The following is a 26959-nucleotide window of genomic DNA, read 5'->3' as shown; positions in this document are numbered from 1 at the left end:
GAGACCCCCGGCGGTCCAAGCCGGGCTCTGGCTGCGCTCGTGGCGGGGCCGGGCGGGGAGGCCGGTCCCGCGGGCGGGGGCGGGGGCGGCTACGCGACTTCTCCCGCCGCCGCCGCCAAGGGGAGTTTCCAGGAAGTGGCCATATTGGATCCATTCAGCCGCAGCCGCCCGGGCGGAGCGCGTCCCGCAGCCGGCTGGTCCCCGTCGCGGCCCGGGTGCTCGCCCCGACTCGCCCGCCCGGTGCGGAGCTCGCCATGGCGGCCACTGACCTGGAACGCTTCTCGGTGAGGGCCCTGCTGGGCCGCGGCGCGCGCTGGAGACGCGGGGCGCGGGGAGGGGGCCGCCCTGCAGCTGGCGGGGGGCGCCAGGCGGGCTGTCAGTTCCAAGCGGCCGGGCCTCGACGCCAGGCTGGCTTGGGGACACCCGAGCGGGCTCTTCGCTGCGCTAGCCTGGGGTCCCGGGGCGTCGGGTGGGGGCGCCTTCTTTGGGCGCGCGAGAGGTAGACCCCCTTCGCGGGAAGGAGCAAATAAATACCTGCCTGGTTCAGGCCAGGTGCTAGGACGGACTGTGGGGCCTCAGGAGCCGGAGCGGGGGGGTGGGATCCCGGATCCTCCGGACCTCCACATCTCCCTGGGTGTTTTTGCACTGCTGGGGAGAGTCCTAGCCGCGCAGGTGCTGTTGGATGGGCACAGCCTAGGAGGATGAAGCCCAAAAGGATCCGAGGGAGTCCTTCAGATGAGCCCCGAGTAGTTGCAGACTTGGATCCTGAAGACCTTGGGCCTGCTTTTTGCCTTTTTTAAACGCTCGTCTCCCATCCCCACTCCCCACCTAAGCGCCCAGACCCTGGGGGCGATTCCACGCAGGTCCCGCCTCAGTGACCCTGTCTGAGGCAGCCATTCCCCCGGGAACGAGCGATTCTAGATTCAGCCAAGTGGATGTTTGTTTGGGTCTCAGTCTGGGTTTGCCTTCTGCAGGGGTACCGGCTCGGGTGGTTTCTGCGGGGGGTCTCTGTGGGGCCGAGCCCACTAATAGCCAACTTCCTGAAGATGTTTATAATTCACCTGGGGGAGGGGAGCCCTTTGGGGATTATGTCTGCCTGTCCCCTGGTGTCTAAGGCTGCATCTGGGTGTGTCTGGGAGGCCGGGCTGTGACAGTGAAGGGAGCTGTGTCCTCTTGCCAGCATGTGAGGCCCTGGTCGGGCGGGAAGGGGGGAGGGAGGGCCCCGGGGCTGATAGGGGGGAGGGGGGAAATGTTGAATATGTGACTGATAAGAAATTGGTTCTGGGGCTAAATTAAGGAGCTAGGACTTATGTAATTAATGCTATAAATACTATCATCTGAATTTATGTATGTAAATTTACCCTTTAATCTGAAAATACATTTGTTGGTCTACTTTGGAAATATGCACAACTGAATCAGGAGCTTTTGGTTTCATAATTTCTAGACTGAGGTGTTTTATTCCCATTGAGGAGGGGGCTCTGTGTCAGTCAAGTAAGTTTAAATACAGGAGGAGCTGAATTAGGTTTACCTCACACCTGCACTGTGAATTGGAGTTTATGTACCCAAAGAGGGCAGTCCCTGAATCCTAAGAGACCTGCTGATTAGCTGAGGCCAAGAGATCAGTGAATGTTTGCACATCTATGCATGCGTGTCTGTGTACATTTTCTGTGCCCAGCTGACCATAAAGTTATGTCTGAGTCTTGTCTGTGGCCGGAGGTTGCTCTAACAGTTGGTCTTGCTGGTGGGAACGGTATGTAGAGTAACCAGAATCAGACTGCCCCATATGAATCTTAGACTACTACTTATTGGCCATGTGACCTTGAGTACGTTAGTTAACTCCTCAGTGTTCTTCTCTGTGTATTGGGATAAAAATAATATCTTCCTCCAAGGCTTATTGGAGGGATTCAATAGGAGAATCCAGGTGAGGTACTGGAGCAGTGTCTGGCATGGGGTAAGGATTCAATAAATGATGCAGGCAGGATACCTAGTGCCTGAGTGAATGTGGACACTGGCCCTCTGTGTAAGAAGGCAGTGCAAGAGGAGTTACACAGTATGCTCCCTGGGGTTCCCATCACTGCATGCCCAGAGATGGTCCTCAGACTCTGAGCTGAGAGGCCTGATGGCACTGCCAGGAGGTGGTGTGGCAAGGCCCTTATCCTCAGATTCCTGTGTTCGCATTTCTGTGAGGATCTGGGGTATTACTTCCTTGGTGGGGCAAGGCACAGAGAGGGGACTGACTCAGGTATGGTCATATGGCCTGAGCTCAGAGCCTTTGGTTACAGTGCCAGGTTAAGCTGGTTAGAGGAACGCCTTCCACAGCCTCCATGCTCTGAGCCATCTGCCTCCTTGGGAGGATTTGCATAGGGTTGAATTTGGGTGGAGACCTTGGGTGGGGTTTGGCCTGAATTTAGAAGTCTGGACTCCATTCTTCTCTCCTGGCTTGTCATCCTGGGAAAGTAATTTCTTTTTCTATCTTGCTGTAAAATGGGCCCAACCATACTAATATTCTTCAAAGAGTTTGTGGAAGGTTAATTGCAGTCTACGGCGTGTTTCGAGATATGGTTAGGTGTCTCTCCAGCCTCAGGGTTGACTTTGGTATTAAGCATTGGCCATGAGGCTATGATTTGATGGAGCTTTGGCAGGTCTACACTCCCTGCACGCCCCCCTCCACCCCGCCCCCCAGGCTTGCTTGGTGGTCAGGCAGCTGGCCTAAAGACTGTCCCACCCTGGAGCTTAGATGAGTATACAGAGTTGTACCTTGAGGTCAGTATGTGCTGGGTTCCTGTTCCCCACACAGCATGATGTAAATAGGCTTGGCAGCCTTTACATCTGGACTAGGCTCCGCTCAACCCTACATCAGTCGTGGGGTTCGGGTTGACATCTCCTGGATGTGCATGTCTGGGACAGCCCTCTGAGGAGTTTCTGGTGCTTTTTGTCTTCCTTGAGCAGCCAGACTCCTGTGCACTTTTGCTATCTTCTTCCACCCCCTACCAACTCCTTCGTGGGTCCCAAAGTTTCTTGTCCCCCAGGGCCATCTCCTGTGTTTCTTCTGTCTGAATCTCATGGGGCAGGGTTCAAACTCTGGTGAGGGAGGCTTTAGAGCCAGGAGAAAGTGCAGCTGTGAGGGGGAGAGGGAAGAAGCGTGCAGCATGGCAGCGTCACGCCTGGCATTCCTCCCAGCCAGTCACCACCACCACCACCACCCCTCCCCACCATCTCCGCTTTATCCCCAGCGCCATCTGTCACTTCCGTTGTCACCCCTGTAATCTTGACACTTCCCCAAGAAGCAGGCTATCCAGGGAGTGCCTATTCCCTCCCTAAAGCAAAAACTGGTGGTAGGAAGGGGTGTGTGGGAGGCAACTCTCTCGTGCAACAGGGCTCTGTCATGGAGTAGTATCTCCCTGTCCTATAAAAATGGCCAGGAATGGTCTTCCGGAGGCTTTTTGAGAGAGAGAGAGACAAGAGCTGAGCAAGGACATCTGTGAAGCTGTCAGTGCCTGCTGGTGTTGAGAGGTCGCAAGTGAGCACCACCTGCCAGGCTGCAGCTCTGCCCCGCCTCCCTCATGGGCATCTTGCCTTGCTATGGCTGCCAGCTTTAGGGAGGTCTGCCTAGGATCTTGTTTGCAATGGGTCAGAGTGGGGAGGCACTGGTGATCCAAGGGAACACGTGATAAGGGACTGACTAGGGTAGGAAAAGAGAAGGTGGCAAGAGGGAGCCCAATTACAGTGCTGATAAGATGGGAGAGCGTATGGAGGCCAGGACCCCAAGCCCGACTGGATGTCAGGGTGGGCTCTGGATGTTTTGTGCCCATCAGATTGTTGATGGCCAGTAGCCTGCAGTTGGGTGAGGCTGCAGACGCTGGTCATTGGTAAGTTTAGGCCTGAGGAGTGACACTTGAGATGAGAAAGGGGGTGAAGACCTCTGAGTTTTGGGCTCTAAGATGGGTGAGGTGGAGGTATGTATTTGGGGCATTAACTACCATGAATGTTTCTGTGGCTTGGGTCCAGCTACCAGAAGAAAGCAGCTGCAGGATGACAGAGCAAAGGGCCTGAGGGCTGGCTGGCCTCTGTGTCTCCCCTGCAGCCTCTCCAGCCTTTCTGCCCCTGCACTGCCAGCACAGGTCTTGGGATCCCCAGGCACAGCCCCCAAGGCACAAGATTGCCCAGACAGCCAGATGTGGAACTGAAGGCAGGAGGGAAACGCATCTGGTTGGGGAGGGGATATTTTCCAAGGGCAGCATGCCATCACACTAGAGTCGGAATTCTTTGCTGGAACCATCTGTATCCTCAGGACTTACATGAGGAACCATGGCTGGGAAGAGGTGGTGGAAGATAGGGCAAGGGGCATCTCGATTGTATCTTTACTTTAATGGCCCTTTGTGGTCTTAGGGGAAATTAGATATTCTCCTCCTCAGGACATGTGGCTTCTAGGCAATTCTTGGTCCCTATCCTGGAAGCCATGTTTGAGGGGTAGAGCCAGGGGAGGAGGGAATAAGGACCTGTTTCAGATTGCTGGTGCCAGCTACTCTTTGGGCGGCCTCATGGGCTTGGGCCATCTGGGGCCCAGGATTCCAGTGAGGCTATGGGTATGAATCCAAGTCCACATCCCAGACGTGGCTGTGGGGCCAGTGTGTGAATCTGATACTTTGCCCGGGGCTGGGCTGAATGGGGCAAGCAGCAGAATTACAGTACTGCAGCCCTGAGCCTTCACTGGCCCATGCTGGTGCCCCTGCATTTTTCCACCCCTTCCCAGCGCCGGCATCCATCCTGGGACTGGAGAGGGGGAGGGTCACCTTCATTGCCCGCCTCCCCCCATCCTAGCGTAGAGTCTCATTCACTGTGGAACACACTCTGTTTCCTTGAGTGATGTCCAGACCTGCTGCAAAGCAGTGGGGACTGTCGCCGGAGTGCCTAAGCCAAGTGGGAAAGTATGAACACATGGGTTTCCAGTGTCTTCTGAGGCCCAGAACATCTTTCTCATCTGCTCCATGGTGGAAAGGACTGCTCCTTCTCAGACAGCACCACAAAGCCCAAGAAAGTGTTGTGTCCTAGGCGTGGGGTGAGCTGCTGGACCTAGAGACTGGTAACTGTGCCTGGCTTCTTAAAAACCTTATTTTGACAGAAGTGTGAAACAAACTATCCTATATTGCTAAATGGCAGTCCTCGTTTTCTGTGTGCATGAAAAGGGAGGAAAGTGCCTGGTGGTAAGACAGGGAAGCAGAGAGAACAGATATAGGGGAAGGGGCGTGGGGTGGCCTTAGGCTTCTGGGGGTAGTTTTGCTCCTTAAGTCCCTTCACTTCCCAGGAGGGAGGAGGGGATGGTGGCCTCCTCCTGGGACCTAGCTGCCATAGTGCCATCGTGGTCACCGCACTGGTATACCATGCAGGTTGATCCCTGCTCATGTCTTCTCCCCAGGTTTTTAGGGTGTTTGTTGCGGTGTTAGGAGAGAGACACTTTTTTTTTTTTTTTTTAAAGATTTTTATTTATTTATTTGTCATAGAGAGAGAAGCAAGAGCAAGCACAGGCAGACAGAGTGGCAGGCAGAGGCAGAGGGAGAAGCAGGCTCCCTGCCAAGCAGGGAGCCCAATGTGGGACTCGATCCCAGGACGCTGGGATCATGACCTGAGCCAAAGGCAGCCGCTTAACCAACTGAGCCACCCAGGCGTCCCAAGAGAGAGACACTTTTGTGTCTCTCTCACAGATTCTTTCTTGATTATGGATAGGTGAATCCTGCCTCTGTCCTTCCCTCCTGGCCCAGGAGAGCAACATTCTCCTCCCCTCCCTCCCGCACACATCCCTTTGGTTATTTCCCGTAACCTTTGACCTGGGCTTTGAGACTTGTTGTAGATTCCTGGGATGTGAGCCTAAGCCTTTCCTGGGAAAATTCCTAGGATTCCTCTCAGACTCAAGGACAGTTGCGCTATGACCATGGGTTCTGGCCAGCGGCCTCTGCTCTGGCTATTTAAGGCCCAGGCTGCTTAGAGTAGTTAGAGCTGGGGGTAGGGTGGTTTGTGCTAGGAACATGAGTGGAGAAGGCTCCCAGTGGGGCAATGACTCCGGGGTCCAGTGCTCAGCATTAATAGAACTTCCCTGGGCTGGGCCTCTTCTTAGAAGTGGGCTTCCTATTTGCCTGGCAGGTGTTCATACCAATGGGTTCTAGGCCTGGGAGCATGGTGGAGAAGAGTTGTCTGAAGACCAAGGCCCTGGAGAACTCTTTGGAAGGCCTAGGGTGGGGAGTTCTCTTTGTCCAGGATTTAGGAGCCAAACACCTGTACATTTGGGTACCATTTCTCCTTATATCCCAATGACCAATGTAGTTTGGGATGTTTGACCTATTTACCCACACCTTCTTTGGCTCTGTTGGTTCAGACATTCAGTAGATTTCTAATTTCTTCAGGATAAAATCATGTTTTTGTGTGGCTGAGCTATTAGGCATGGTTTCTCCCCAAAACCCACCTCTCGTCTTGGTGAAAGGAGTAGCTCCTTTTGACTGGCAATCAGGGCTGGTCCAAAAGCTCAGACAGAGCATTTCCTGGTCAGGAAAATGACGTCCTAGTTATCCACTGGGCTGCATAACAGAATGTCATTCTCTACTTCGTTCTGGACGGCCAGGCATGGAGGACAGTGGGCCTGAGCAGTTGTTATTTTTGTTGTTGACTTTGATGTGCCAAAGAAATGATGACACAGAAGCTTGGGGCCTGGCTCAGGAGCCAAAAGCTTGTTAGTGATTAGAAGGGGATAATGGCGCTGTGGAGTTGGCCATTGTGTGTGCAGAGCTCAGAGCTGCCAACTCTCTGTTCTGGAGCTTTGAGAACAGTTAGACCCCCTGAGCCAGCACGCCAGGGACCAGAAGCTGGGCCTGCTCCTCAGCAGGGTCTGAGCTGAGCTGTCTAGCTGAAGGCTTCTCCTGTGGAGTTCTGTCCTGCTGGACTCTGAGTCCCAAGAGAGGAGACATGTGTGTGCTGTCCTTCTAGCTCACTCTCCTACCAGACACAGTGTTGAGGATTGTTAGGACACGGACCGGGTACAACTGGATACAAACCCGGGTTGTGTTGGGCCCCATGGCATTCTCAATTTGTATTGGTGGCCAACCTTTAAAAATTAGGGGATTGCATGTAAAAAATCTAGATATGTGGATTCTCTTGATAAGTTCTTGGATTTAGCAGCATTGGGCCCTCATTCCCACATTTGGCTGGAGTTGCAGCACCACAGTGGTTGTGGACTGAGCACAGCCTCTGCAGTTCCCTGGTGTTCCCACTTTTCCCTAGGTGACCCCACACTCAGCCAGGTCAGCAGGTCTTACAGCCAGCAGGCTGGGGAGTGATGTGGCTGGAAGCGGGGCCTTTGCTGTCATCCTGTCTCTGTTCAGATCCTGGCTTCACCCTCCTGAGCAGTATGGTCGTGGGCAAGTTACTGAATCTCTGGGAGCCTCAGTTGTCTCATCTGTTTGATGGAGGTGAGATGGTGGGCCTACTTCACAGGGCTGATGCATGGACAAAATGACACTTAGCTGTATGTGGTAAGCTTGTGATAGCAGTCAGCTAGTGTTGTCCTTGTTAAGACTCTGCTTTTTCCTCTTCACCCGTTGACATTACCTGCCTAGACTCTCTAGCCCTTTGAATTTAAACTGTGTTCTACTGAGCCGCTGAGGTCTGGGATCCGGTGTCCTCATTTTTTCCTTGGCAGCCATCCCAGTGCCTGGCACACGCAGCAGCTGGGCCCCGTGCGCGTGTGCCGAGTGACTGAATGACAGGGTATGGAGCCTTGGGAGAACGGGGCAGGCAGTGTGGCCAGGGGTTTGGGGCCAGGGCTTGGCTACTCTCAATTCCTGGCTCTGCCTGATTTGTTCTCTAAGCACCCATGCACCTCATTTTTCCTTACCTGTAAAATGGGGATAGTAATGGTGTCTGCCGCACAGGGTGGGAGGGACTATGTGGGAGCCTGTAAGCCACTTGGCTTAGTTCACACAGAGTGGACCAGGAGGTGTTGGGTCATCATTTGACATCACTTTCTATCTATCTTTATTTTTTTTATTAAAGATTTTTATTTATTTATTTGACAGACAGAGATCACAAGTAGGCAGAGAAGCAGGCAGAGAGAGGGGGGGAAGCAGGCTCCCTGCTGAGCAGAGAACCTGATGCGGGCTTGATCTCAGGACCCTGGGATCATGACCTGAGCCGAAGGCAGAGGCTTTAACCCACTGAGCCACCCAGGGGCCCCACATCTCTTCCTTTCTTTGGCTGTAAACACTGAGATGTTTTACTTTGCACACTCTTTCCTCCTGTCCTTACTTTTCCTTGCTTTCTCTGTTCCTTGGTGAGTATCACTCTGGAAACCCTAGCAGGATGTTCAGGATGTTCTCATTTGCGAGTATGGGATAAGTCCACTCAGCCAGCTGAGGCAGTAAAGGGCAGGTGTGGCCAGGGGTCCAGGGAAAAGCCCGGAAGTGGGGTGGAAACTGGCTTTCTCTCTTCTGTGGTTTTCCTGGCACCGCCATCCTGATGCTGGCTCCCCTCATGGTTGCAAGGGGGTCATGCAGGTTTAGTTTGGGTCACTTGCCTATTTCTGAGCCAGTCATGGGATCGTGCTGATTGGCTCAGCACAGTGGCTCTTAGGTGGCTATTAGGACCCACCCTTAGAGAGGGGGAGCTGAGGTCTTACCTGCTCATTGCAGAGCTTTCCACAGGGTCGGCAGGCAGCTGTCGGGAGATCTGAAGTTTCTTTCAGAGTTGTGTTAGCTGAGACATGCTGGTGATGCTTTGGGGGCTGCTGCCTCCTTCGAGGCTGGGTCAGCAGAGACACCCCGTTCAGGCACCTTGGAGTGAGTGGTGCGCCTTGGATCCCATGTTGTTGATGCCAAATATAAGATCAGAGAGGTTGGCATGAGTGAGAGTCACAGCACAGTAGAGCTAGGAAGTCAGATCAGTCTCCCAAGACCAGAGAACACCAGTCTGTCCTCCTCAGGATCAGTGGCCCTTTTTCTGTGTTTGTGCATGTGCGTGTGCACGCATGCCCTTGAGATTGACACTCCCGTGGGCCCTGAGGCTCCTGAGCAGGCGTTGACTGCCCCTGGACTGTGGTCCCTGGAGTGATGGAGTGCAGCCTGGGCAACAGTCTGGTGACAAGCACCTCCTCGGACTCCACACACTTCTCCAGAGAGAGCTGGGAGTTGTGTGGGCGAAGGCAGCCGGGGCTAGCCGAGCAAGGATAGGTGGGCTTATGTGAGACCCTCCTTGTGCTGCTTTTAGCCTTAGGAGCCTGGACCTGTGAGAGAGTGGGGAAACTCAGAAATGGGATGGCTTCTGTTCCCGTGCAGGTCCTCTGTGGCGCAGTGCGCGCGCGTGGTTTCCAGATGCCGCAGGCTGGGTGGGTTTTGGCGGCAGGCTACAGGATGTTGGATTGCATCCTGATTGTGTCACCCTTGGAAGAAGAGGATGAATAAACACAGAGCCTTCTCTGCAAGCACAGCACGCCTGAAATTTTGGAGATTTTCAATCTCGCCTGAAAAGAAAAACACTCTAGACTAACCGTTCTGTCCTCCATTTGATCCTGAAGCTGTGATGAGCAGGTGGAACCGGGACTGCACAATGCAGCTCTGTGTGAGGTGCGCAGATGCCCCTTATGCTGCTGAAGGCAGCGTTCAGTGGCTTATAAATGGCGGTGTTGTGCGGCATGTTGGGCATGCTGGTGGGAGGGTGTGAAGAGCAGAGAGCCTGACCTCCTCCAGCCTGCAGCCAGCCTCGAGGAACTTATGGAAGAGCCATAAAGAAGAGCCTTTCATAAAGAAAGGACAACGCATAGTGGAAGGAAACAAGGTCATAGCCAAGGGAGGGGTGTGGGATGTAAGTATGGGCTTGGTTGGAGCAGGTGACGGGGAAAGGGAGAAAGAACTGTGGAGCTCAGAGAAAGGGGCGGGTTGGATGAATGAATTCAGAGTTAAACTGGCTGAGTCTGTGAGGAAGGCCTCAGACTGTGAAGGTCCTCAAATGCCATGCTGGGGGGTTTGGACCTGACCCAGGACATCCTATGCTCTCTTTATTGTTTCTGATGTCGGCGCCAGTGAGAGGAAGCTGCCTTTGGGGCCTCTCTGTTGGGTTATGTTTGCAGTCCTGTGGGGAGCCTAGGCTTGAGTGGGGAGGTGGTAACGTGATCCCCTGGGGATGGAGGAGATGGAGAAAGGGTCAGCTGTAAGAACAGAGGCTCTGTGGAGAGAGGGTTATCAGAGAACAGGTGTTGGGGTAACCCTGACTTGTTGGAAGAGATTGTACAAGTGCCCAGAGGGTGCACGTGGAGTCTAGGCTGCCAGTACACACACCTGGCTGTCAGCAGTGAAAGGCTGCAGGGACTGAGCCAGGGTGTGGGGGAGGGGAGAGGGATGGACATCATCAGTCAAGTGTTTGTGCCAGAGGGCTTTGGTTGGGAGGAGAGAATGGCCAGAGGGGTTCAGGCTGAGGCAACAGGCTATGGCTACTTAGAAATCAGGGCAGACTCAGGAGCTGAGCAGATCCCTCTGTTGGAGGGCAGGCAGCCAGGGTCCACTGTCTGGTGTCCACATCAGCATGAGAGCTGCCACCGTCCTGCTGATCAGTAGCTCCCAGGGCTGCCTTTATTTGGGCCTGTTTCCTCCCCTCTGGAGCTGTGGGATGGAACTCGCACCCTTTGCCTTTCCTGGCCGTGGTCTTTCTACTGGGCAGCCAGGCCTGAGGGGGTCAGAAATAGAGCAGATGTGTTTCTGCCCAACATGGAGCTGTCTGAGGCCTGCCCTCACGAGGGCTAACGCTGGAAAGGCTGAGCCTGGGAACCTTCCCTTGGAGTACAGCATTCTATTGCCATTCCCAGGGAAGTGGAGAAGTCATCTGCACAAATTGGAATCTGACTTTGACCCTCTGCTTTGGGTCCTGGTGGTTTCTTTTTATAGTGCTGTGGGCCAGCTCCAGTAGCCCCAGCTCACTCGGGACCTGCTGTCTATCTCTCTCCTGAGGCTGGGCCTCCATATTCTCATTCAGAATCCTCTGTCTAAACTACCAGGGCTGGAGTGTGGGTGGGAAGGTGGCATGAGCTAGAGCCTGGGAGTCCCTAGAGAGCACCACTGAGGCAGGAGGGGTAAGGCCTCAGTCACAGTGCCTCAGAGCCTAGCCCTGAGACCCCTGGCACTGTTAACAGGGACCATTTCTGCACTTGTTGCTTGGGTGGGTGGGGAGCAAGGGGTGCACGTACAGAACTGTGAGTCCGGCCCATTGGTTGGGGGAGGGGGCCCTCTGACAGAGACCTAGTGTGAAGGGATCAGGCCAGGCCTGTCTCTGCCTGAGTCCTGCTTTTAGTCAGAGTGTCTGAGGTCTGGGAGAGAGCTGCGGGAACATACACGCTCTCTAGTCTTGGCCTCTTGAAATCTTTATTTAAGATCTGGGGACTGGGGGTGCCTGGGTGGCTCAGTGGGTTGGGCCTCTGCCTTCGGCTCGGATCATGATCCTGGGGTCCTGGGATCGAGCCCTGCATCGGGCTCTCTGCTCATCAGGGAGCCTGCTTCCTCCTCTCTCTCTGCTTGCCTCTTGGCCTGCTCGTGATCTCTGTCAAATAAATAAATAAAAATTAAAAAAAAAACAAAAAAAAAAAGATCTGGGGACTGTCTGGGGCCTCCTTTTGGGCAGGAGGACAGGATAACCCTCAGGGGTTGCAACTAGGGTAGATGGTTCCTTGTGCCCTCTGTGCTAGAAGACACCCCAGGCCCAGGCAGAGAGGAGGCGGGCGTGAAAGCCCTTTCCTGGGGTGGAATTTGGCATCCTGAGGGGCACTGGGCTTCTTCTCTGGAAGCTCCTTCTGGAGTTGGAGCTCTGGTGAGCTAACACAGTGTACTGAGATTTGCTGAGAATTCAGATGTGGGGGTGTCACTGGGGTTTGGCCTCTCCCCACATGGTCCCTGTTCCCCAGTGGGCTCACTGCCTTGCTCCATTTCTCTGTTGGCAGAATGCAGAGCCAGAGCCTCGGAGCCTCTCCCTTGGGGGCCATGTGGGCTTCGACAGCCTCCCGGACCAGCTGGTCAGCAAGTCGGTCACACAGGGCTTCAGCTTTAACATCCTGTGTGTGGGTATGTGTCATGGTCTGGCCGGGGATGGCCTCAGATGGTGGGGGGGACAGGAGCCATCCAGGAGATGGGATGCTGCTGCCCTGTCCACCTGTGGAGCTACCACGGACCTCCCAGACAGACTCTCTGGGGTCAGGGTGAGGCTTTGACTGGTGTCTTTGCCAGGGTGAAGGAAAGGACTTGGGGGCCTGACTCACTTGAAGAGTGAATAAAATTAGACATGTGAATGTGCTTTGTAAACTCAGACTGTTTATCACAGCGGTGTAGATTTGTGTGTTTGTGTTAAAAACATTTGCTGTCATTCCTACTGTGTGTCAAGGACACTGAGATAAATGAGACTCCCCTTCTATTACACTATAATGTGATAAGAGCTCCAGCGCGCATCTGAACAAACAGAGCCCTGAATGGGGAGGCTCCGGGAGGTTCCTTGAGCCTCAAGACCTCGGGCTCCCAGTGGGCACAAAGAGCTCTGCCAGATCCTCCACAGGTGCCTATGCCCTGGCATCTGCCGGGCTGTTGGTGTGCCTCAGGGAGCAGCCTGTCCTGAGCCGGATAAAGCTAGATGGATCAGGAGGCCCCTGGTGGCTTCACACCCCAGTCCTGCTAGGCCCATGACCAGCCCGGGCCCAGGAAGGATGATGTGCAGAGCAGGTGACTGGGCCCACTGAGGCCAGCAGAGCTACTGTACAGTGGCTCTCACAGCTACCCTCATAGCCATAGCTTATGACTGAGTCAGCCTTCTGGCCCTTGCTTCCACACGTTATATTTGAGGTCACCTAGAAGGGACGACAGTTCCTAGGGGTGGGGACAGTGAGGCGTGGATTTAGAGGCCTGCCCCCCTCTCTTGTGTGGAAGCTGAGGATGCCTGAGCCCCACCATCCTAGTCAACAGCCAGGGGTAGCCCCAGCTCCAGCCTTTGACACCCCCTGTCCTCCACTCCTTGCTCCCCAGGGGAGACTGGCATCGGCAAGTCCACACTGATGAACACGCTCTTCAACACGACCTTCGAGACTGAGGAAGCCAGTCATCATGAGGAGTGTGTGCGCCTGCGGCCTCAGACCTATGATCTCCAAGAGAGCAATGTGCACCTCAAGCTGACTATTGTGGATGCTGTGGGCTTCGGGGATCAGATCAATAAGGATGAGAGGCAAGAGGCGGGAAAGGCGGCCCCACCTAGGCTTTCCCCCTCCCCCCCGTTCCCCCCACTCCCCGCCATGGCAGTCTTGGTTCTAACACTCTGCCCCAGAGCTCTTCATTCCAAGCTGCCCCCATGTAAATCAGCCAGCCTCACAGCTCATGGGGGCCGGAGGAAGGCCTCTCTGGGAATACCTGAGGTCCTGAGGACCCCTTTGGAGGTTAGGAGACAGGGTTGGCCAGCTGTCCCCAGACAGGGACCCTCAGGCAGAAGCCACTTGTCCTCACAGAGGGAAGGCTGGTGGGCAGCCTCTCACCCTGCAGCTTAGAGCCTGCCTCCTGGGTGATGGAGCTGTCTCTAGTTACAGGCCCATAGTTGACTACATCGATGCGCAGTTTGAAAACTACCTACAGGAGGAGCTGAAGATCCGCCGCTCCCTCTTCGACTACCATGACACGAGGATCCACGTCTGCCTCTACTTCATCACGCCCACAGGGCACTCCCTCAAGTCCCTGGATCTGGTGACCATGAAGAAGCTAGACAGCAAGGTATGCACCTTCCCACCCCAGACTTATTCCCTGGGCTTCCTGGTCCTCCCCGGAGTTGGGGGCTATGGTGTGACTGCCCACTGTGTCCCTGTCAGGGGCTCTGTTGCTTAGGGGCCTACAGATAGGCCCATGGGTTGGTCGTTTTTCTATCTTCTCTTGCATTTGTCCCTTCTGCTCCAGTGGGCTCCCCTCACTTGGCTCTTTCTCTAGAGCTCTGTCTCCTGGGCCTGAGCCCCTTCCTCTTAGCTGAATTGATTTTTATTCTCAGGTCAAAGCCGAGTTTGCCCAGAGGACTGATTTTGGGGTTCAATGGTGGTTTGGGGGAACCACCATAAGAAGGACCATAGGTGATTGTAACCACTCATTAGAAAGCCCCTGGTGGCTGGGTTCAGGCTGGGACTACCCATGGGAGCAGCTCCATCATCTCTCTGGCCTCCTGCCCTTCTGCCCAGGGATGGGGCCTGGGCAGGGCTGTCCACAGTCAGGGAGAACTAACCTGCTGCCCCTCTCCACTGATCCTGACAGGTGAACATTATTCCCATCATTGCCAAGGCTGACACTATTTCCAAGAGTGAGCTCCACAAGTTCAAGATCAAGATCATGGGCGAGCTGGTCAGCAATGGGGTTCAGATCTACCAGTTTCCCACTGATGACGAGGCTGTTGCTGAGATTAACGCAGTTATGAATGTGAGCATTGGGCACTGGCTTCAGGGCCAGAGGGCTTGGAGCCAGCACAGATCTGTGACACACAGCCCTAGAGGCTCTAGTTTCCCAGGATTCCAGCCTTAGCTTCTCCAGGAAAGACGGATGGGCACCCGGGACCCAGCAGACCCTATGTCCTGTGGCCAGGAGATGGGAGGAATTGGGTATTGGGCTGGTGCTGAGCCTTCCCCGAGTTTAAGTTTCACAAGATAAGGATTCTGGGCAGGAGTAGAAACCTGGAGGAATAAAGCAGGCCAGATGCCAGGGCTTGGAAGCTTGGAAGAAAGCCAGATTTTCAGGTCCTGTGAGGGAGCCTCTGTTGGTCCCCGGGGAGCCCAAGGGCTGAAAGGACCCCTCGAACATGAGAAGGGGGGTGCAGGTTCAGCCTACTCCCCTATTTGGAGGCTCTAGGATACTTCTCCAAAAGAGAGCCAGGAAGTGAGCCCTAGCCAGGCCTTGTTCAGGTCTGACCACCCCTCCCTGGGGCCCAGGACAGGGTCTGTCCACTAGTTTGTCAGCCCAGTGCTGAGCCATCCTTGGGCTCCTTTCCAGGCACACTTGCCCTTTGCTGTGGTGGGCAGCACCGAGGAGGTGAAGGTGGGGAACAAGCTGGTCCGAGCACGGCAGTACCCTTGGGGTGTGGTGCAGGGTAAGTGTGGTGGGGAGAGCACATCTGCTTTTGGGGGCCCAGATGTAGTGTCCTGTCCTTCCTGCCCGCAGCCTCTGTCCCGTGTCCTCCCTAGGACCATCTCTTGCCTGTCCTGCCTCCGGAGTCTGCCTGTAACACTTTGACCACTGTCCTGTGTCCTTTCCTCCCGGTGGCTGTCTGCATGCCCACCTGATGGCCCACATGCCCTGTGCTTTCAGTGGAGAATGAGAACCACTGCGATTTTGTGAAGCTGCGGGAGATGCTGATCAGAGTGAACATGGAGGACCTCCGAGAGCAGACCCACAGTCGGCACTATGAGCTCTACCGGCGCTGCAAGCTGGAGGAGATGGGTTTCCAGGACAGCGATGGCGACAGCCAGCCCTTCAGGTGACAGCCTGCTCCAAGAGGGAGCCTGTCTCCACAGCCATGCTGGCATCTATGCCTGGGGTCATGCCTGGGGTCTTGTGAGCCAGGGAGCCAGCATATGGGGCCCCAGCATTGCCATCACTCCCTGCCCCATGCCCATGCGATCCCCCTTCTCTGGCTCTGCCCCACCCCAGCCTGCTGCTGTCCCACCCTTGGCCTTCTCTCTTCGGGTTTCTGCAGCCTGCAAGAGACCTACGAGGCCAAGCGCAAGGAGTTCCTGAGTGAGCTGCAGAGGAAGGAGGAAGAGATGAGGCAGATGTTTGTCAACAAAGTGAAGGAGACGGAGCTGGAGCTGAAGGAGAAAGAGAGGGAGGTGTGTGCGGGCTCGGGTTTGTGGTGAGGCCAGGTGAGGGAGGGCGGGGACTGGCAGGGTCCCCATGAAGCCCAAGCTCCCCCACTTCTGCTCCCAGCTCCACGAGAAGTTTGAGCACCTCAAGCGGGTCCACCAGGAGGAGAAGCGCAAGGTGGAGGAAAAGCGACGGGAACTGGAGGAGGAGACCAACGCCTTCAACCGCAGGAAGGCCGCGGTGGAGGCCCTGCAGTCCCAGGCCTTGCATGCCACCTCCCAGCAGCCTCTGAGGAAGGACAAGGACAAGAAGAAGTAGGTGGTGGGCCCCCTGTCCACACGGGCTCTTTTTCCTTCTGGGTGCCCACTTCATCCTACTCTTGGTGCCTTTGGTTGACTTTGGTTCTTGCCCATGCTCGCCTGTTCACTGCTTAGCTCTCCTTCCCCTCTGCGTTCCCACCTCATTCTTGCCTACCTTCCTTTCCTTCTCACGGGTGAGCTAGAGATCTCAGGATACCAGGTATCTATGTGCTCTCTGTCGTGCACAAGGGACCCCTTGCTACCCCCCCCCCCACCTCTCCCCTTCTCTCTCTCTCTTTCTCTTCTCTCTCTCTTTCTTTCTCCCTCTCTCTCCCCTTCTGCAGCCCCTTCAGAGCTGGGCTGGTGAAGACTGAGCCAAACAGGCAGGGTGTGGCCCCTGAGAGGGAGTAGAGGTCTCAGGGAAGGTCTTTCCGGCCTGGAGAGGGGCAGGGCCTGGGAATGTCAGCATTTCCAGATTCCAGAAGCTCCTGTGGTTTCTGCATCCCCCCTCAGTCTCTGAGACAGTGGATAGGGGACCCGTGTGGGCTGGTAGGTGTTGATGGAGGGCAGCAGACGCTTGAGTCCCAGCAGCCCTGACCCCTTGGGCAGGATGCTCACTGCCTGGTGGAAGGAAGGACAGCAGCTCCCTGAGGGGCTCTGGGGATCCTGCACCATAGATGGGCTGCCCTTCAAGTTAGATTTGGTGAGAAAAGGACTGGGGAGGGCAAGGAGGCTTTTCCCAGCCTCCAGGAGTGCAGTCAAGTTCTTGGCCAGGTGGGGGCAACTCTGAGTCATTTTTCCTTGGCTTTTTTTGGAGGCTCTTTTCCACACTCTTAGCTAGAGTTTAGATGCCCTGGCTCCTGGGGATCTCCCTCCTCTACCCCACTTCATTCAGCATCCCGCACCGCATCATACTGTGGAATCTCGTCCATCCCTGTTTCCCCATGTCCCTGGCCTGTGTCAGGTACCCTCTGTCTTGTCAACTGAGGAACGAAGCAAGTGACTCCATTTTTATCATCCTTGGGCTCCTTGGACCCCCATTTCTTCTTGGAATGTTTGGGAACATGTGTGTCCAGGCCCTCTTTTCCTTGCCCTGTGGTTAAGGCCGTGCAGCGCATAGGAAGCTGTTGGCTCTGCGGTGCTGCCTTGTGGCCTTGGCATTCTCCCCACCTCTAAAACTGTACTCCCCCTCCCCAGCATGCACCCACACCCACAGGATCTGTCTTACTGTCACTCCAGCCCCATTACAGGCACAGACTCAGGCATGTATCTACCAACACACACATCCCCTAGGACACTCAAGCACAGAGGCATAGACACATCTAAGGAAAAGAAACTTCTGACCTCCCTGGGGGAGGCCAGGGGGGACAAAGCCAGACATTTGGGAATTGAATGCTAGTTCTTATGCCTAAGGCCTGTCTTCTGCTTTGGGATAGACCCTCCTCCTTTCTATAGTCTCCCTCATCTTGCTTATTAGTACCCTCCCCACCCTATCTGCAGATGCTCCTGCCAGAGATGACCCCCTGCCTGTCCCCAGGGAGGACACTAGCCCACATTCCCCTCTGCTGTGTGAATTTGCTCCCTGCTTTGCATTTGTTTCCAGCCCCGGCCCAATGTCCAGCCCTTGACTTGTTGTGGCTGGGGACTGTGAATTGGAATCCATGTGGGTTTTAAACGAGTGGCTCAGAAATCTGGTTTCTCCTAGAAAGGGGTGTGTGGGTCTGTGTCCCAGGTGTTGGCACCTAACAAGAATTTGTCCTGCTCCCTGCCTCCAGGGCCCAGGCCATCTGGTTTTAGAAAAGGCAGGTAGAGTCCGCTAGGAAATAAGTTATGGAAAACCCCCTCAGAACAGAAGACAAGGACCTGTGGCCAGGTCAGGGCCAGGGGGAGGAGTGCAGGCTGGCTGCACGGGGCATCAGCAGAGCCCTCAGGGTGGGCATCCATCCCCATGTCAGGTCTGGGAGACAGGTGTTCTCTGCTTGCTGGACATGCCAGAAAGTTTCAGTCAGTTTGGCCCCTGGGAGAGACCCTGTGCTCCCATGCTGGCCTTGCAGGGGCCAGGAGTAGTCTAGGTAAGATGGCTAGGAGCGCTCCTTCCTCCTATCCTGGTCAGGGAAAGGGGGTCGGCGCAAAGTGCATTGGAGGTGGTGGGGAGGGGGTTGTTCTTCATGGCCATTTAGTTGAATTGCTTTGATGGGTTATGTGTGGTCTTCAAATTTTAATCCGTTTTTGCAAAATTACTTCCCAATCAGATCTTGACCCTCAGCCTGGGATGCCACAAACTGAAGCGAATTCTCTGCTTTGCTCGTCACAAATGCCAAATTGACTGCCCTTTCCCAGCGTCCAACTTGCTGTCTTTTGTTTCTGTTTGATTTGGTCGTCTGCGTAGCTTTTAATGTGTCTGTTTTTGTTTTGTTTGTTTTATTTTTATTTTTCAGTTAACGCACGCACAGACTTACATGTCAAGAGCGGACTTTAGACTTTCATGTGTTAAGTTGCTTGAGTTACACCTTGTGACCCTTCTTCTCCCATAACATGGTGTGAGGACGGACTGGGAGCTGGTACAGACTCCAGTGTTTACAGCCTTGCTTTGTCCCTTGCCCCTACCTGCTGGCTGCCCTGGGCCTGGCAGGCCACCCCTCTCTATGCAAACACGTCAAAGCCATGAATGCTGGAATCCAAAACTGACAAGGTTTATTTTTTTCAGAGCCAGTGGCTGGTCTTCCATTTACAGTGTCACTATTCCTTGACGGAGCAGTTCAGTGCCACTCTCGCGAAGGCCCGAGCCGGCGATGCTTGGCCTAATTGTTCCGCGTCAAGATGGCAGCTCACGCGGCGCCCTAGGTGTGGCCGTGTGGCCTGGTATACGTGCTGCGAAATTCACCCGATTCCCCTTCATTTTAATTTTTCTAACCTAGAGCTTCATTTCAATAATAACTTTTAGGATACTTCTAAATTTTTATTTTGGCACAAGCATAAAGACAGATAATACCCTCTCCCATTATTTTCATAAGTAACCCAGATTCCCTGATTTTTAAGAACTAAAAATATCTCTAAACCTTTCTTATGTATACAGCATCCCTATAATATTTAGGGAGAGGTGGGCAATAAACGTCCTGTAATGACAGTGTTTGGAATTTCTTTATGGCTGAAAGTGGATCATGAACAAGACCACGTCCAATGTTTTTAACGCGAATGTAAATGGAACAGCAGCCCAAAGCCGTTGTCTGTGTGCTCCAGAGGTGCTACCTGGAAACAGGGACCAACTCCACGTGTATGTTAAGTGTTTGACTCCATCTAAGGCGCCCCCCACCCCAACCAATCCTGAATGTTCCCAATGCAGAGGACTCAGCTGGGAAAAGGTTTTTAATCTCAAGGTCATTGTTTTCTGTTTTCCTGGCTGAGTCACAAGGAAAGAGATGAAGGTGTCTGATGTGTGTGGACAATTTCAGAAAATGCTACCAGCAAGGGAGCTTTCCCCTCTCCACTGCATTCTTCAGGGGATCATTTTAAGAAAGTACTAGCAACATTGATTCTACTCTGTTCCTGTTGGTTTGTGAGCCAGTGGGAGCGTCAGGGCTGAGAATGTGATATGATGAAATAGGAGATGAAAAATGAGTAGCTCAAAGATCTCATTCATTGTTAATGGGCCACTGTGCTGGGCACAGGCTCCCTGGAGTAACCCACATCCCTACCCTCAAGGGGCTCACAGTCGAGAACACTCCCTAGTCGGAAGCCTTGGGAAGTCGTGCTAATTTATTGTTGGATTGGTTGGTTGTTTTCCCTTGTCCTCCATCCTCCTTCCCGTCACTGTTTCCCCCTTTCTGCCTTGGCCCTCTTTATTGATTTCCAGGACCAAGTCCTGGCTTCATGCTGTGCTTCTGAGATGGAGCTCCATTCAGAGTGGGGAGGAGGGGTGAGCTGTGGGTGTCCATAGAGGCCCTGCAGGAAAAAGGAAGCCCTTTCCTCCTCACCAGGAGCAGAGCACATTTATGGATGCCTGGAGTGAAACTCCCAAGTGTCCTGCCATGACTAGGGGTGGATCCAGATTTTGAGGGGCTTCAGTGTGGCCATTCGAAAGGCAAATTGGCCTGTACCTAAGGCTCATGTGGGTCGCAAGTCACTTGGCTTTAGGGGGATTGTATGTCTGAGAGGTCTTCAGTTGGGTTGAAGTGTGACCTTTAAGATAGCCTCCGTCAGCTAACACATTTCTGAAGATGAGGCTCAGTGACCCAGCGGATTCACTGGGTATATAAGAAATGGAGACTCCTGGTTTGTGGGGCAATCTGGGGATGCTGAGTGGACATTTCTGCCACCCATCTACCACAGCCTGTGGGCTGCACCCCAGGCACACTGGAATGCCAGGATTGTGGCTGGTTACCAGCCTGCGGGTATGGGGCTTCCTAGCATCTCTGGGGAGACCTGTCACTGTTAAATATTCTGGGGTCTGAGATGCTCCCACAGGTCCCATTGGCTTTAGGGAGCCTGACTGCCCTTCTCTCTCTTTGCTGCTTGTGTTTGGAATTTTATCATCTTTAGCTGAGACCAAATTAGTCCTGGGAGCATAAGGTGAGCTTAAAACGTGCTGTCATTTAACAAGCTCCCTGGCCCGGCATGTGAGCCCTGCCTGTGGGATCTGATGTGCCACTCCTTTTGAGAATCCTCTTTTAGCATTATTGGGGCTGTCAGCAGGCTTACACTGGCATTTACTATCATGTCTTTCATAAGCCAAGTTGATTTGGGGGTAGAATCATGTAATTTATTGTCCAAACTGAGACTTTGCAGAGTAAAAGGAGGTCCTGTTAATAATTATGCCAGATCGACAGGTGTAAGCTGGAATGGCCTAAGACACACCAGGCTGCACTGTGACCCTGGTGATGGGTAACCTGAGCCTAGGTGGTTTGTAACTGTGCAGACTGACTGCATATATGTTTCTGTGTGTCTGTGTGTGGGTGCTCATTAAGTGGGGCTCCTATTGCTGGGTAAGAGGCCCCAGAGAGGTGTGGCTTGCTCCTTTGTTATGTTAACAAGCTTTTCTAAAACTGCTTCACTTGTTAATTCATTTATTCCTTCATACATTGACTGTTTTTGTTCTTTTCCATTCACTTTGTACTCTTTTTTTTTTCCCCATTAAATTTTGCATTTATTTTGAGTTTTTGTGGTGTCTTTTTTGGGCAATAGCTTTTCTGATTTAACACATTTCCTAGCCTATTAATCTGCTACAACTCTGGTAAAATACAGCTTGTCTTTTCTGTGAACTTTGTGGGGTTGATTAGCTTCTATAGGAGCTATGTTTTAATAGCGACTCCTGCTCTGGGCATCTGTGAAAGGCTCTGGAAGGGGAATGGGATGGAGGAAAAAGTTAGGGAGGAGAAGACACAGCCTGTGGTCCAGGCATCTTCAATGGGCGACTGGGTGTAGGACCAGGAGAGTGCAAACACTGCCTTTTCAGAGTTTATATCCTTGTGCAGTAAGCTTGATGCAGGACAACTACATTTGAATTCTTGTGGTATATCAGCCAATGCTCTAAGTTGCATTATGTGCATTGATTCTTTTCATCCTCATAATAATCCTATGATGAAGTATTGTTTTCCCCATTTCATAGGTAAGGCACAGAGAGGTAAAGTAACTAACTACTCAAGGTCACACAGCTAGTAAAACTAGAGGAATTGGGATTTGAATTTTGGTAGTCTATATCCTTAATTCTGGAGCTATAGCTTCTCCATGGCAACAGTGAAGAACAGTGAAAATGTAGCCAAAATTCAAGTGTGCAGTTTGGCAGGGTGGGTTGGTGGACTTGAGTCAGTTTTGTTAAGGTGGGATGCCCTTTCTGGGTGACTATTTGGTTGAGGAAGGGCAGACTGGTGGCTGAGGGAAGTGATGACATCTTGTGGATCCACTTGTTGAGTAGCTTTCTCTGTTGGGCACTAGATTCATCTCAGGGAAGACCAAAATGAGGAGAGGGAGGCTAAGAGAAGGGAGCTGACAACCTAGCAGGGAGACTTGTGTGCAGACATTGCTAATGAAAGTCCCGCTCAACTCTGCCTGCAGGGAGGCAGGTAGCAGGGAAGCAAAGTGTTTACCGAGCTTTGAAGGATAGCTCGGTTTTCCTGGAGAAACCAGGAAACCAGGGGGGAGAAAGGCCTTGTTGGTGGAGGGAACAGCACTGCACAGCTCACCCATCTGGGAGAAGTAGTATTTGGACAAGAATTTAAAAGGCGCATGCTGCTCACGTACCCTGCTCCCAGCCCATCTGCCCGAGTCTCCACACAGCTCCATTTTCTGCATCCACAGCCCCTCACCAGCCCCTGCCCTTCTGGAGATGGGGACAAGAGCGAGACAAATTGTATTTCTCCCACCACAATGATCCCCAATCTCTGATCTGAGGTGGGAAAGGAGTTCCTGAGGGAAAAAAGGGGAAAAGGCTGGGACCTGGATTCCCAAGCACGCTTGAACAGTGTAACAACTTTTCTTAAACTCACAAGTGCACTTTACTTCCTGGAAGAGGAATATGGCTTCCTGGGAGGTGGAGCTGTAGCGCTTATCCCAGTTCAGGGCTCACAGGTTGGCCTTCTCTTTTTTCTCATTTGTTCTGATTGAGAGATTAGCCCTGAGGACCCAGTTTACACCCAGAGCTATCCGATTAAGAGACTCTGCAGTTCCTCCAAGTCAGAGACAGCCCGAGGTGGGGCAAGCCCGCAGGGTGAACCTGTATTTCCCCAGCTGGTGCCAATCCCAGTGCAAGGAAGGAGGTGGAGGCGGTCGTGGCCCCAGTGGGAGCTCCCCTGAGCAGCCTGTTGCCCCCCAGCAGCCCCCCCAATCACTGCCAGACTGTACCTGGTTGTTGCCAGGACCCAGGAGATGATGTTCCAGGTATACTGGACTCTTAAGTCCACATCCATGGTTATCAGATCCACTGAAAATAAGATTCTGACGAGGTTGAAAGGAATTCAAGTTTATTTTTACAAAAGCTCCAACAAAAAAATCTGTGTGGAGAAAAGGTAGAGATTCGCACAGACACTAGTACAGTTTATCTGGTCTCTGGCCACTCTGCACCTACAAGCAGTCCCCGTGGCTTAGCGCATTTACAAAAAAACTGCTCAGGGTGGAAAGACTTCACAAATGACTAAATACGTGGTTCAGTCACTCCTATCCTCCACACTACTGACAGGGCTCAGCTGGCAGAGATGGCTGCCTAGGGAACGGCTCTGTGGTGTCACTGTGTCAGACAGCAGTGGGCCTCTCCCTCTCAACCGTGCTGGGAAGCTCCTCCCAACAGCACCAGGCCTAAGCAGACACAGCCTCAGAAGCTGCTCATCTGAACCCAAAGCTCTCCGAGCTATGTTCCCCCTTTGGGGGGCGGTGGCTGAGATCATTCTTTCACACAAAATTCCTCTAATTAAGCTAATAGACTACTTTCAGAGTAACAAAGGAAAAAACACATTTTAAGCTTGCTCAAATTACTGTACATTAAACAAAGCATCCTTTATGATCTAGTTTTTGTAAGAGAATATACCTAAGTCAGGGCCAAATCAGGGGAAATGCACCTGGAGAGATGGTCCCATTTTTGCAATGATGGGCAGGGTCACTGGGACTTGAACTGCTAGGTTTGTGCTTGCTACAAACCTGGGGAGCTGGAAGGACCTGGCCAGCTCTGGTGGGTAGAGCAGCAAGAACTGGTCAGTAAGAACCAGCCCCACTCTTCAGACCTAAGCAAGGCCCACCACTTTCTTGACTCCAGTTCCCTGAGGGACCCATACTAGCCCTTGCTGCAGAAGGAAAACCAAGTGACACTATGATTCTTCATTCCTAAAACCAAGCAGTGGCTTGGTTTTTTAGACTACCCTTCCCACAGGTGACCGTGACCTGCTTTTTTTCTCTTTATTGCCTTCTAAAGACTCAGGAACTTTTTCTCAGTTACTTTCAGTGCCTTCTTCCGGCCTTGTCACACGATCCATAAAGCCTAGAAGTCAGAAGAGTCCCAGCAAGAAGGGGTTGCCATTAGGCTCTAAAGGATACTAGGGGGTAGAGGCACAGAGGCTGGCAAGTAGAAAAGAAAGTGTCTGAGCTGGAGGAGGACTACACACACTTCCCAGATACTGCTTTACCAGTCCTTTGCAGGGGCTCAATTGCTCAGTACTGACTTGTAATTAAAATAGAGTTTTCATCTTTGAAACAGAACCATTTTACATTCTAAAGACAAATTTTGAGTGCTAAAATATTAGCATAGAGCAATTTCAGGAAGGTCTAACCACTCAACTTAAGGGCATTAACCCCACCATCTCAGGGACATCCACCTCCACCTTAGTAAAGTTGTCGTTAGTCTAACTGTACATTCCATCTTACCCTGTCCATCCTCAGGGATTCTAACCCTTCCATGCCTGCCTCATGGAACCCCCATACCTGGTTCCATATAGTCCTATAAAGGGTGGGGGTTTGAAATTTAACCTCTTCCATATTAAGCTCAGGGTGGCCTCCTGAGCTGTGCATGTCCCCCTGACCTCACCCCATCTCCTTAAACTCAAGGGCTGCCACTGAGACAAAGCTCTTCTTACTGTCAGAGAAACCTACCATCTGGTCCAGTAAAGGAAATCTATTCCATACTCATCCAGAGGACATACCAAGTGTGCAAAGCCTAGGCCTTAGGGATACTCTTCACAGAGTCACTGCGGCCAGAGCATCTTCTGGAGCCCCCAGGGGCCAAGAAGGGTGATGCTACCATTTTGGGGGCAGAGTGCATCAGCTACATGGGCAAAGTGGAGAGCCTGGTCTGGGGCAAAGTTGATGTCTACCTGTGCTTTCTTTAGCAGATCAGATATAGGAGTACACCAGTCGGGCATGAGCCTCTCCAGCTCTAAGGTGATGATGACCAAGGCGAGTGTGGAACCCTTGAACTGCAGCAGCTGGTGGCCCGCCATACAGTGCTGCAGCTGCCTGGTCAGGGACGCGACGTGGAGGGAAGGATTCCTCTGAGGCAGCGGCTCCACCACGTGGGGCCAGCCCACGACTACCAGGGTGTGGAACTAGAGACCGTGGTTTTTAATGTTAGAACATAAAACGCCTGACCTTTCACAGATAAATGACCAAAAGTGCAAACAATGTCAATTTCCATCAGGGAACATCAAATGTTGCCCCACACTCTTCATTCCCATCCAGGGCCCCCCAAGGGACTTGAGGCTTAATGCTCATTTTGTGACCAAGCTCAGCTTCACCCTTGGGGAGAAAAGACAATCTGCTTCGTTACATGGTCATTATGAGTTTCAAGTACTTAGATGACAATGTTTCCATTCTGAAAAACAGAAGCATACTATTCAAGATTAAGGTAGCAGGAAAGTTACTTGTATCTGTTTGACATGAGAAGAAACTGCAACTTGGCAACCTTGGCCAGTTTTCATAATGAAACAGCTCTTAGTGATTTAATCTTCATGCTTCATAACAGACCAAACCCCATGACATTTCCACATCGCATAATTTTGCCTTACTAACAGAATCATATCCTTAAGGATGACCATCATTCCCGAACTAAAAAAATACCAACTAATATGACATTTTTAAAGTGCCAGATCAATATGGTCTAAAGCCTCAATAAGGATTGTGTGTAGGTGAATAAAGACAGCTAAGTGAATGTGTGTAAAGTGTAGCAAAAGCAGACAGATTTTTATGTACAGTATTCATAGAATGGAAAGCTCAATATTTTTGCAGTGTGTATTTAAAAGAGAAACTCACCACAATAGTGCCGTCTAAAAATCTTTATAAAGTTAATTTAATGTCTTCTACAAGTGGGTGTCTGGTGGAATTGTGTTGGATTTAAGATACATTTTCACTCTTGCATATGTCGTGAGCCTTGTGGGTCACCCCCCCGTGGTGCATGCGCAAGGGCGTGTGCCCGCCTCTGCTTGGCTGTCCTATGTTGTGAACAGCTGTTCCAAAGGTACAGATGAGTCTAGGCTGGACTTGGCCAACATCTGGTACTCACTGTGGTCAAGAAGTCCAGTGGCGTCGCAATACAGAGGTCCCAGTGCAGTTTGTCCAAGATAGCCAGCTCCGTTCTCAGCAGCTCATTCGGGGTACAGCCAGAGCCCTAGTGCTTTAAAGAAGTCTTTTCCATGTGGAAGTCACTGTAAAAAGAAAATAAAGAGGCCAAAGCCCTGTATCATGTCATGGTAACTTGTTTTCTTCTCTGTGGGAGCTGGGCCCTAGTGGACCCTAGTGGAGTTGTCTTCTGGTGACCTGCCACAGAAAATGCCACAGGAAAACCAAGTCAGATCTTGGCCATGTGTCCCCAGGTGGTTATGACAACGGGCCCTGAGTGTCACATGCTTGCCCTCCGGTAGCAAGTTTTTTATTTTCATTCCAGTGGAGTTAACATACCGTGTTATGTTAATCTCAGGTGTACAGTATAGTGCTTTAATGCCAACAGGTCTTGATCCCCAAATGTACTCTAGCTCATACCCAAAGGTGCTTTTGAGGGTGGGGCTATTCAGCAGCAGCAACCTACCCACAGTTTTCGTTCCTGTCATTCCTGTGTCTGATTCCTACCATGATTACTTGTCCCAGAGAGGAAAAGTATGTCTTTGAGCTTCCTGGTCTACACCAGAAAGGCTTATTCACAAAACCTCCCATGGTTTTGGCAACCCATAGCTGCAACCACATTTCCTTCAACCTTGATTTAAGGCAGTTCTTTTCTGGAAAAATGATGACTTTTTCCCCAGAAGGACTAGTAAGCCTTGTCCATGAGTCCATTCAAGTACAGGTGCTCCAAAGACTATTTTCCTTTTTTAGGTAAATAAAGTATTACCATAGCTTCCACAAATGCTTCTTTTAAGGGTC

At 52.4% G+C, this 26959-nt stretch overlaps 1 protein-coding gene across 6 annotated transcripts; it reads left to right on the top strand.

The window, feature by feature from the left end:
* Positions 1 to 120: 120 nt before the first annotated feature.
* On the top strand, positions 121 to 26287 carry SEPTIN8 (septin 8). 6 transcript variants are annotated; one of them, XM_059174550.1, is made up of 10 exons: positions 121 to 284; positions 11966 to 12086; positions 13035 to 13230; positions 13586 to 13766; positions 14292 to 14453; positions 15021 to 15117; positions 15336 to 15504; positions 15724 to 15856; positions 15954 to 16144; positions 24937 to 26287. In XM_059174550.1, exons 1-10 carry the CDS (start codon positions 255 to 257, stop codon positions 25100 to 25102), a joined length of 1446 nt encoding a protein of 481 aa, XP_059030533.1. In that variant the 5' UTR covers positions 121 to 254; the 3' UTR covers positions 25103 to 26287. The 6 variants fall into 6 exon arrangements, with proteins under 6 accessions (XP_059030533.1, XP_059030532.1, XP_059030535.1 ...); XM_059174549.1 differs by having other exon boundaries at positions 13580 to 13766; positions 24940 to 26287; XM_059174552.1 differs by lacking the exon at positions 24937 to 26287 and adding an exon at positions 18837 to 21281.
* The last annotated feature ends 672 nt before the right edge of the window (positions 26288 to 26959 follow it).

This window comes from Mustela lutreola, chromosome 5, assembly GCF_030435805.1.
Source record: "Mustela lutreola isolate mMusLut2 chromosome 5, mMusLut2.pri, whole genome shotgun sequence".
Classification (NCBI taxonomy): Eukaryota; Metazoa; Chordata; class Mammalia; order Carnivora; family Mustelidae; genus Mustela; species Mustela lutreola.
The sequence above is the reverse complement of the archived record's forward strand: the minus strand, read 5'-3'. Positions and strand labels throughout refer to the sequence as shown.